The sequence below is a fragment of the Aedes albopictus genome, chromosome 2 (genome assembly GCF_035046485.1).
Source record: "Aedes albopictus strain Foshan chromosome 2, AalbF5, whole genome shotgun sequence".
In the NCBI taxonomy this organism is placed as follows: domain Eukaryota; kingdom Metazoa; phylum Arthropoda; class Insecta; order Diptera; family Culicidae; genus Aedes; species Aedes albopictus.
In genome coordinates, this window is record NC_085137.1 from 345,272,874 (window position 1) to 345,285,118 (window position 12,245).

The following is a 12,245-nucleotide window of genomic DNA, read 5'->3' on the forward strand; positions in this document are numbered from 1 at the left end:
TGTCCGAAACGCCAATAAAAGTGAGTTTTTAGATCATTGAACACACAAAAAATAATTCTATTAAATAAAATTATATAAGATAATGATAAAACCAAGGCTAAATGGCGTGTTCAGGACATTTTTGTGTTTTACAATTTGTTTGGAGCTTAAAAATGACTAAACCTGTAACTAGATTGCATTTATACTTCTCATGGTTCACTTGGCAACATACAACATGGTAAAATATGTGCAAAAATGTTGTACTAATTCACACAAAACAGTAAACTTTGAACGCTATTTAAAAAAAATCATCAAATATCATGTCGGTGAAAAAAAATTTACCTGAAAGCTTATGCATTTTTTAGGTGATCGCCGATGAAAAAACTTGCCCGAACTTGCCCGACTGCAAGAACGTCCTATATACATTTTGCGTGATTTTCAGGAACTTTCTATGAAAAATCACTGCATATTTTGTTTTTTCCAACTACTTTATTTTACATATGTTTTATTTTAGTATTTTTCATTATTATAACTCGAAAACGGACATTAAATTTGTTTACAAACGTAATTTAATGAAAAAACTCGATTTTAGGTGGGTATTTTATAAAACGACTAATATCTCAAGAACAGTAGGCTTTGGAAATTTGACGTCTTCGGCAAACTTTTTTAGCATTAATAGCCGAACAACTTTGCCGAAGACACCATACCGCTAAAATGAAAGATGGCCAAAATGGCTTATAGGACTTTTATGCGAATAACGTAAGAAAAATATGCTACCGTTCAGAATATCGACCTTGTTCATAGAAATATTTTCTCTGAAGACACCAAGTGCGTATCTCGACATCTCGACGAGCTAGAGGTTTTTTCCGTGTATTTTCAATCCTGCCCCAGTGTGCAGCGGCGGTGCACAAACAAAAGTGCATAAAAACGTCCAAAGCAGGCAGCAACCACAGTCCAAGCAACAGAGCAGCACACTAGCTTCACGGCCAGCACGCAACAGCAGCAACAACAACCACAAACAGCTCCGGAAATCTCGCACAGCAATCCGCACAGCACTGAAGTTCAGCCAGACGGTGCACTCGCAGTGAAAAATGTCAACAATATGACAAAAGGTCGATGCACTTTCCTCGAAAACGGTCCACAGCCAGCAGCAAACAATGAATGCACTTTCGTCCGTTCTCCCAGTCCGTAAAAATGCACTTTCGTCGATGTTCACGCTCACCAAAGAACTGTCAAACTTCTCTTGCCGCACGCATACAGAGCGGTAGTGGCTAGGCTGCGGTTTTACCTCGCGATTACCACAGTTGACCGCGATGGAGGACTGGCGTCTGCCTATTCACCGAATTCTTTGCGCTGTGGATGAAAGGAGAAAAAAAGGAAAAAGAATAATTCAACAAAAGAATTACTTGAAACCAAAGACAATAAAGGTCTTTTATTCTTCCTTCTATGGAATTGGAAAAAAATAATGGACTACAGGGAAAAAGTAATCCTTTCCACAAAAGCAATTTAGCGTAAAATTTCAAAGCGATTTTCCGCCACGCTAAATTGCAAAATGGATGGAAAATAAAAAATCTTCACCACTGTCGGAACAAACTTAATTGCACGCGTTTTCCTATAAATCACTATCGACTTCACGATTCCGATGCACAAAAAAAAACCAACTCACGCAGATAATCACGCCAAAAGGATTCACGAATCACAAGCGGTCGCGAAAAAAAAGCGGAAAAGGCTTCAAAATCCCTTCTCGTCGACAACTGTAATAACCCCGTAACAGGGGGTTTCTTCCAATTAACGAGGGTACACGTCCGAGTCAGTGGCAAGTCAAACTAAAACTGATTTATTCAATCCGATAGACGTGTCTCGAGCCGAGCTCTACGTAAACTCTCTTTCTCCTAACTATACTCTGAGAACCCACCACAGGGTTTCTATCATTTTACCGAACGGTGGCATCATCGCTTTGCCACTACAGAACGGACTTTGAAAACTTATATTTTTTGTAGGAAAATTTCAAAAATAGTTTCACAAACTCTCAATGCTCTAATTGCTTCGATAATGTAGGTCACAGAATAGCCTATCAATAAAGAATAAAACATTTTTAAAAACTATGCAAACATACCGAAAAATTAGGGTGACCCATCTTGCCCCGTCTACACAATACACGTAGTTATATGGAATGTATAGCATAAGGAGTATAACGAAAAAATATTTTATTTTTTTCTGTGCAAGGAACGTAAAGAAATTTTAAAACAATATATCACTTTTTTGTGTATCCATTTCGTTCATCTGGGAAAATTATTGAAAGATTCAAAAAATATAGAGTACGGTTGAAAACGGTACTGACCCATCTTGCCCCCTGACCCATCTTGCCCCCACATACCATACAACTAACTCTTTTAAACATAAAAATAAAGACAAAAAAAAATAGTTCTGAAAAACATGTAACAATAACTACAAATTATTGCTCATTGGTTTTCTTAAACTGGTCGTTTCTTCGATTCATCTTAATCGTTAGAATTGCTCAAAAAGCTTGGAAGCAATCTATTCACGAACTTTTATAATAGTTTATATATAGTGACATAAATTCATCGACATCTACGCGTTTCTCCTTTACACGCACATCGCTACAGTTCAAAGCAACTGTCATCTATAAAATATAAAAAGAATTCACTAAACGGCGTAAATCGCTACGTTAAATATTTTTCGCGGTAACAAAACGATAACCAAGGCAAGCTTTGATTATTTTAATCGCAATTTTATGAAACGAACATTTTACGCTCTTGAGTGAAACCATTTATATATATTTTTTTTTAAATTAATGTTTCCCCGATTAGAAAAATCTATCAAATTTATGATACATTGTGTGATGATGTTATAAAAATTTTCTATAACTTATTATGTTATAAACTAGGTGCAGGATGATGTTAAAATAACTAAAATTGTAACAAAAAGTTCACCGGTTTAATCAAAATATTAACCTATTTTGTTATGAACTGATCAATATTATAACAAATTATGATATAAGTTTCAGCTTCAAGAAAACTAGTTCCTATCATATTTTGATACAATTGTACAAAATGATTTTCTGAATGTTAAGTAATTTAAACTAAATTATTTCACAATGAGTTATTAAACAACATTTATAACATAATATGGTATAATTGGTATTTTAAACCCCAAAGATATTAAAACTTGATTATATCACAATGAGTTATAAATATCAGGGTTTGTTATAATAATGTTATATTTTTGTTAAAATCTTCTAGTCGGGTATTGTATGTTATTCATGTGATTTCGTAGACCACATATCTTAACGACACACAGAGTTATGATGATGATCGTTTTCAACAACTCCATTCAATATTGCGAATATGTATTGCCATTTCTTTATAGATAGGATTGTTTTGGTTGCTTCGACAAGTGATAACAGAGATCAATGTACATACACTACAACCCAAACTCGGACGAGCACATATGAAGTCGTTGAAACGAGATTGATAAAAAGAAGTTCAAATTTTACGCAGTTCACTATATGAGACTATCTGACCCTATTTTGAATCGTTAACTCACCGCTGTGTACCCATCGTAAAACGTCACGTGATCTATGGACGGTCCCTGAGAATAGACCACCTCTTCTCAGCCAACATTGGTGTGTATCTGAATTGATCCATTGAAAGAAAACGTAGGCAATCGAATTTTTCTAATGATTTATGTAGTTTTAAAGATTTTGGACCACCCTAACAGCAATTATAGTTAACTTCAATACCAGTACATGATTTAAGAACTCCCAAATTAAAAGGTTAATCAAAATCTACGTTAAAAAACACATCGTGATAGCTTATTACCGATTACTTTTTACATGTTTCCATAATCAGCAGATTCAAAAATTTTGAACCACCCTGTTATAGTTAAATCAAAATGTGTGAAAAGTTCCATATCAGAAATAGATTTAGGACACTAAAATCATCATAACCTGTGAATTTAAGCCATTTTGGTTAGCATTTGAGGTTTTGTCCGACCTTTGTATGGAGGCCCGCCACTGTGAACTGGTTCGAAAGCTTCTTTGTTTATTTTTAGTTTTTAAAAAACTTTGATTTTTTGGATCATTTTGTTTTAAAATTGGTCACCCTAATGGCGAAATCTATAAAATGCCTATTCATGGAAATTCGCTTATGATTTTTAAAGAATTGATTTACCTATAATTGCCGGAATGGCTCGCAGACGTAAGGGTTCATTCGCATATTACGTAACGAAAATTTTCTCAATTTTAGATCCCCTCCCCTCCCTACGTAACAACTTTTGTATGGGGAATTTTGACTTTTTGTATGGAACGTAACACAGCGGTAGACCCCCTCCCTCCCATATTAGCGTTACGTAATGTGCGAACTGACCCTAAGCCACGTAGGAAGGGGGCTGGGGTCTGAGATGGCGAAATGTATACGTAATTTATGAACAGCTCTAAAATAAGTATATTAGAGAATGTTTGCTCAATTCTTATATTCAACCTTAGCATTTCAATTTCATTAATAATAACTCACAAGAACTCCAACCCCATTTTAAACAGAAGAATCAACATAAACAATTCAAATCAGAATCGACACTTTTCCACTCGTTCGAATGACATGCTAACTCGTCCGACACTGACTATACCATTGACCTTCGCTATCGCGTGCTCCGACGGTTATCTATGCTTTGGGAATCAAATTTGTACGATCGGACACGGGTTCTGACGCGACGGTCAATGAGGAGGGTTGGCCACTATGGGATGTTTTCCTTAAATCTGGCGGTCAAAAAATAGTGTTTCTTTGTTTTCGTTGAGTTGGATTTGATACTTTGGTACAAAAGGAACCATCTGTGGCACATGATGCAAATAAAAAAAAAGGAAAATTTCATAGAAATTACAAGACTAATTGTGTGAACATACTATTGTTATGTGGTATGTAATATGACCGATTTATGATTAGTTACATGCCATAGTAAATTATCTTGAGTCCGTGAGATTACAAGCCATAAAAAACCTGATTTTATCCACCTATCGTGAACAGAACCCTTCTTACACTCATTAAAATGATTGTTTTGGTCATTCAACAAAATATTGTGAATTTGGCACTAAACTGGTTTCCAAAATATGTAGCATCATTGACCTTTGATGAATCTTCAATCGACCTAGATTCATTCACATCTTTCATTGTAGCTCATGTAAGATAGCAAGTAAATATAAAAATAAAATACAAAAAAAATTTACTTACATGGTATGGTATTTTTATTACTTGCCCTTTTTATATGATTTAAGAGTTCATCTAGAGTGTTATGGCTGTGATTTGGTGCTAAAAGAATCCAAATTGGTTGACAGATGGGTAAAAAATTTCATTAGATACACTTTGTCAACAATCTGTCAAAATTTAAGTTGTATTACTCCCAAGTACTCTTTGAAAGGTATCTCGGTAACCAAATGTCCAATTGAAATGAAATTCAAAAACGTTCTACTAGGATATTGTAGCTTTCGTTTAACGCTAAGAGAATCCAAATCGGTTGACATACGGCTGAGAAATTTATTATGATAAACTTTCTCAAAAATCTGTCAAACATTAAGCCATATTACTCCCAAGTACTCCTCGGGATATATCGGGGAAACCATCGTCCATTCGAAATCAAATTTAAAAGCGTTCTACTACGATGTTGTAGTTATCATTTTCTGCTAAAAGAACCCAAATCGGTTGACAGAGGGCTGAGAAATTTGTTATGATACACTTTGTCAAAAATCTAAAAAAAATAAATTGTAGTACTCTCAAATACTTTTCGAACGATATCTTGGTAATCAAATGTCCAATCAAAATAAAATTCAATAGCGTTCTACTAGGAAGTTGTAGCTTTCATTTGGTGCTTAGAGAACTCAAATCGGTTCACAGACGGCTGAGAAACGTGCGCTAATATTTAGTAACGCACACACACACACAAACATACACACATACATACATTTGCTCAGTTCGTCGAGCTGAGCTGATTGGTAAATGAGACTCGACCCTCCGGGCGTCGGATCAAAAGTCGGTTTTTCGAGTGAAATTAATATTCTTCTTATGAGTGTAAGAAAAGTAAAAACAAGTTGTGTTATATTATTGAAATTGTAGATTATTCAAAAATTTTGCATTCGAATAAAATTTACATAAACAACACATGATAAAGAAAACCTAATTTTATGTATGTTTCTTTAGAATTCTTCACACATTCTTTATATCTTTAATATAAATTATGTTTTTTATATTGTTAGTATTTTGAATAGTTTTAATATTTTAATATTTAAACTTGAATACATTGCATGGCAAAATAAGCCATTCAATGTCCATTGGTGAGACGCCAAGTAACGCTAGCTAATCTTATAGCAGGCTTTGAAAGAACTACAAGGTGTTTATTTTCAAAATTTCGGGGCGAAAAAGTTTGAAAATTATTCGATAATAAAAGATAAAAATATATAAAAAAAATGTGTGATTACATTAGTTTTTTTGTTTACATACAAAATCATTAGAAACTCCTTTAGTTTGATCACATTTTAACGTGTTTTACCACGGAATTGTTCATAGTGGTTAAAATCACTTCGCGTGCATTTCCAGGTCTTATTTAAACTACGGCTATCCACAGATAGCTTATTTTACGATAGATAAAATAAAGTTTCGTGTTGTTGATCTAACCTCATTTACAACACTTTAAATATAGGTTAAAATACGGCAGTAGTAAATTGACTCCAACCACGAAACCGAGGTGCACGAAGCATGAAAGTTTTACCTATTTTGGCTGATTGAATTACAAGGCAATCACTTTGTCGACGAAACAAAGATTTCCATGCTGCTGGCAATCATCAAACATTTACCCGTAGCACTATCGTCACTGAGTGGTGCTCGATGTGAATTTCTCCCTCATTTAGCCTGAAGCTTTATCGCTGCGGGTGCAACCGCGAAAATAAGCTAATAATAAATAGCTCGTAATTTGAGAACTAATGTCTATGTTTTCCACTTTTTTCCTCTGTTTGCAGTTATTCATCATCGAGCGGCAGGTGTTTGACTTCCTCGGATACATGTGGGCACCGATACTGGTGAACTTCTTTCATATAATATTTGTGATATTTGGATTTTTTGGTGCCTATCAATATCGTCCAAAGTATTTAGTAACGGTAAGTGAATAATTTCTATATAAATTTATTTGTATTTAATTTTTTTTTATTCCTGTTCGGGTTTGTCACTGCGACCAGTTTTTAGATCTATTGTGACATTACCCGTATCCTTAGTGTAGTGCATGTCGCATTACTCAATTGCCATTGAGGGGCAAAAAAGTATCGATTTTGATACAGTTTTTGTTTTGTTTTCTTAGAAAACAAAACAAGAGTACTGATATTGGCCATGCATCGGAAACCTAGCATCACCCTTGTTTACCGCTAAATTCTCCCCAGTAAAAGAGCCGGGTTTTAACATTAGCAGCAATACCATTCCAATAATGGAACATGTGTTTAGTAATAAGGATTCTAGTATGTTCCTTGCGTACTAGCACTTTCCAGTCTTCGAAGAGTTAGTACATACATGGATCCCTAACCCAATTTGATTTCCTTTGCATTGAGTTTAGCCTCAGATGGTGAGGTTTTTAACTATATGCAAAGTAAAGTTGATAAACTTAGTTTTATTCAAAGACTGGAAGTCATCACAACACCAGTAGCAAGGACTAAATACTATAATGCCTATAATTATCAGAACACATATTCCAAAATTGAAAAATAGGACGACACTAGATTTCGGTTTGGTAGATCTAACACCGCAACGCAACCCAAAAAGGCGATCTACCCACGCTACGGGCTCCGTTAAAGATCGAGCATGTTTTAAACCCCCTCAACCATTCATCCCTCAGCACGGGTCGCCTGACACCTTGGATTGGGGTTACCTGTTTGGTGGACTTTTACCCCCGGAACAGGTGGTCCGTAGTGCTATTCTAAGCCGGCAGCTACACGGACGTATTGTATTTAATTAGGCTCCGTAATGCCCTCTGTAGTTTGAGCCTTACCTAAAATCTTTTAGGGTTGACAAAAAATGAACAAAATCCAATTCAATTCAAATTCAATCCTAATCCAATCCAAATACAATCTAAATTTAATCCTAATCCAATCCAAATCCAATCCAATCCAAATTCAATCCAAATCCAATCCAAATCCAATCCAAATGCAATCCAAATGCAATCCAAATGCAATCCAAATGCAATCCAAATGCAATCCAAATCCAATCCAAATCCAATCCAAATCCAATCCAAATCCAATCCAAACCCAATCCAAATCCAATCCAAATCCAATCCAAATCCAATCCAAATCCAATCCAAATCCAATCCAAATCCAATCCAAATCCAATCCAAATCCAATCCAAATCCAATCCAAATCCAATCCAAATCCAATCCAAATCCAATCCAAATCCAATCCAAATCCAATCCAAATCCAATCCAAATCCAATCCAAATCCAATCCAAATCCAATCCAAATCCAATCCAAATCCAATCCAAATCCAATCCAAATCCAATCCAAATCCAATCCAAATCCAATCCAAATCCAATCCAAATCCAATCCAAATCCAATCCAAATCCAATCCAAATCCAATCCAAATCCAATCCAAATCCAATCCAAATCCAATCCAAATCCAATCCAAATCCAATCCAAATCCAATCCAAATCCAATCCAAATCCAATCCAATTCCAATCCAAATCCAATCCAAATCCAATCCAAATCCAATCCAAATCCAATCCAAATCCAATCCAATTCCAATCCAAATCCAATCCAAATCCAATCCAAATCCAATCCAAATCCAATCCAAATCCAATCCAAATCCAATCCAAATCCAATCCAAATCCAATCCAAATCCAATCCAAATCCAATCCAAATCCAATCCAAATCCAATCCAATCCAAATCCAATCCAAATCCAATCCAAATCCAATCCAAATCCAATCCAAATCCAATTCAAATCCAATCTAAATCCAATCCAAATCCAATCCAAATCCAATCCAAATCCAATCCAAATCCAATCCAAATCCAATCCAAATCCAATCCAAATCCAATCCAAATCCAATCCAAATCCAATCCAAATCCAATCCAAATCCAATCCAAATCCAATCCAAATCCAATCCAAATCCAATCCAAATCCAATCCAAATCCAATCCAAAACCAATCCAGATCCAATCCAAATCTAATCCAAATCCAATCCAAATCCAATCCAAATCCAATCCAAATCCAATCCAAATCCAATCCAAATCCAATCCAAATCCAATCCAAATCCAATCCAAATCCAATCCAAATCCAATCCAAATCCAATCCAAATCCAATCCCAATCCAATCCCAATCCAATCCCAATCCAATCCAAATCCAATCCAAATCCAATCCAAATCCAATCTAATCCAAATCCAATATGCATGTTATTAGACATATTCCAAGCTCATGATTTCATCTGACATATTACACGTTTGTATCACGTCACTTTTAAAACAATAATTGTAGCTTTATGGTTCACCTGAAGTTGAAAAAAAATCTGCTTTTACAGTCAAATGGTGTGAATAACTGCATCTGCTTTCCTATGCATGATCGTACTGTTTGAATTAATAATAATCATTCTCGGGGGCTACTTAACTGGTGGCGTTCAGCCTGTCTCTGCCCCTCTCATAAGTTTTTATTGTGGTGAGACGTAAAGCCAACCATAAAGATTGCAACTCATCGCTTAGCCACCCCGAACTACGTACGTGCCCGCGTTTATGACCGAGCTGTGATGTGGGCGGTCACTACCGGAGCTTTTTTTCCTCCGGTATTCGACCGACACGACTCGACTATGACTATGGAGCCCACAACAACAATGTGTGAACTGATTCACATGGTTACGATGGATAACAAATGCCTTATAGGAAGGTTGTGAGTAAGCTTCTGTGTTGCACATGCTTCAGGTTGAAAGTAGCGGCTACGTACGTGTGTCATGATTGTATACGGCGATTGAGAAGCTTTTAACTAGAAGAAGAGGCGGTGGCTTACGGCATTCTACTGCTTCCGCCAACAAATTTATTACCGTATAATTTCATCGGAAGTTTTGTGCATATCTTTGGGGAGCGTTCAGTACTTTCAAGAAATTTGTGTCATAAATTAGATTATATCTTTCTATTATTCACCAACAAAAAGCTGAAATTAACAAATAGTTTTCATTGATTCTCGTTTCAGTACTCGCTATGGAATCTTTTATGGATAGGATGGAACGTATTTCTAATATGTTTCTATTTAAATGTAGGAGTCTTAGATAGGGTAAGTATCATTGTCACATATTAGTACTACTCAGGCAATCTCCCATGACAAGTCTTGGTTCAACTACAACTACAGCATAAACTAAGAAAACGGCACTTATCTAATTGACTGCCTAGCTAATCAAACTCCTACGAATCTTGATGGAGCCATACACGGCTAGGAGTGACACTATCTCCTGCGCTTCGGTCGTCTTCTTGCAAACAGCGAAGTTGCCATGTGATGAAGGTTGGCAATTAGCTCGTTTCTTTACTCGCTAGCATTTTTCTCCGACTCGTTTCATTAGTCTACCCAATTTCCTCTCAAAGTGCTCTTTGCGAAGTGAAAATGTGCGGAAATTTCCTCTCCTTGCTTGATTCACGACAATTCGCAACAAAATCTAATTAAAATCTTTGCCCTGGTTCTTCGGAGAAGTTTTCTGGCGCGAGTTGCCGGAGTGTTTGCTTCTCATGTGGCATCTGAATTTTCTGGCCTGCGACAAATAATTTCCATTGCCATATATTGTATGGAATGTGAGGAAAAGTTTGATTGCCTCGTCGGAAACGATGAGGCCATCGTATTGGTAGATCCAATGATCGAATGTAATGTTAACTCTTCTGCTTGTATCATCTAAATAATAATTTTCATTTATTTTTGTGTGATAAGCAATGTAGTTACATAAGGTTACGATTTTTTTAATATTGCTTTTACTTTCACTTTAACAAAGGCTTTTAATCTTCCAAATGTATTACGTCGAAAACAGTTCACTGACGTAGTGTAAGGTTTAGGTAAAAAATTACCCTAATGCAAAAGGAGGGTTAAATAGTAGGCTGTGGGATCATTTGAAGAGTTGCTCTATTAGCCAGTGTACCAGTTTTTGCTATCCTCCTCACTCCTTCGTAATTTTTGAAAACTGAGACCTCAGTAAACGTCAAATTTCCTGTGGGAGTGAGCAAGACAGCATCGAAGGCTGCACAGGCTAGTTGTGTCATAACTCTGTCAATTTTAAACTAATTTACTTGATTTTTCGCACCCGGAGAGATACGTAGGATCTTGTACCATTTGGGCCGGTGTACCTATTTTGGGTACTTGCTGCTATAACTAACTCAATTTCAAACCGATTGATTTGAATTTTTGTATAGTGTTAGGCACGTACAGTATCTAACTCTATACAAAAATTCAAACCAATCGGTTTGAAATTGACTCAGTTATTGCAGCAAGTGCCCAAAATAGGTACACCTGCCCAAATGGTACAAGACCCTATCTCGTTTTTTTAATAATGGGGAGATAATCTGATTATCTAAGCAATGGGGTTGGAGACCGCCTTCTTTAGAGAAAGTAGGGACAAAGACGGGTTTACATTCGCGACCCACTAAACACATTCCCATTGCCGCCAAACCATACGTAGTAGACCTGTTCACTTTTTTTTTACCTACCCGTGTCACATCAAATTATCAATCCACATGCGAAAAAAAAGCCTCAGTCCAAAAAATGAGCCAAATTGATAAAGGTTTAGAGGTGTATCAAATCGATTTTGTGTTTTTTCGAGCATTTTCACGAAAATGTACTTCAATATCCAGAAAATTGCACCAAAAAGGTACCAAAAGTGCCGTTAAAATATAGTTAGAACAATACTCTACAACTTTGCCGAAGATACTACAGTGTTTAAATTGCGTATTTCAAAATTATTCAACAATTTTCGTTAAAAAATCACGAAAACATACAATATTTTTACGATTTTTCATGTAAAAGTTATGTAATTTTACATTGTTTTACGTGACTAATTTAATGAGCTATTGCTCCTATGTGTAACGAACATTTCGTTCATACGTCATTTTAGTGTAGAAATTCGTTTTCATTGACTAATTATCAAAAGTTTGTCACGTTGATAGTAAAAATTGTACAGAGTTGCCAGCACAAAATAAAACAAAGTTATCCATGATTTGAACGTCATTACACTTCTTTGTCTCATCTGCATTACTTTAAATTTAGT

General features: G+C 35.8%; 1 protein-coding gene across 4 annotated transcripts in view; it reads left to right on the forward strand.

Moving 5' to 3' along the window:
- LOC109430912 (sodium/potassium-transporting ATPase subunit beta-1-interacting protein) overlaps nt 1-12,245 on the forward strand; it is a 371,063-nt gene that overhangs the window by 292,919 nt on the left and 65,899 nt on the right. For all 4 annotated transcript variants that reach the window (XM_062852657.1, XM_062852658.1, XM_062852656.1 and 1 more), the window contains exons 2-3: nt 7,004-7,141; nt 10,196-10,276. In XM_062852657.1, coding sequence (XP_062708641.1) covers nt 7,004-7,141; nt 10,196-10,276 — 219 coding nt within the window. The remainder of the gene's footprint in view (nt 1-7,003; nt 7,142-10,195; nt 10,277-12,245) is intronic.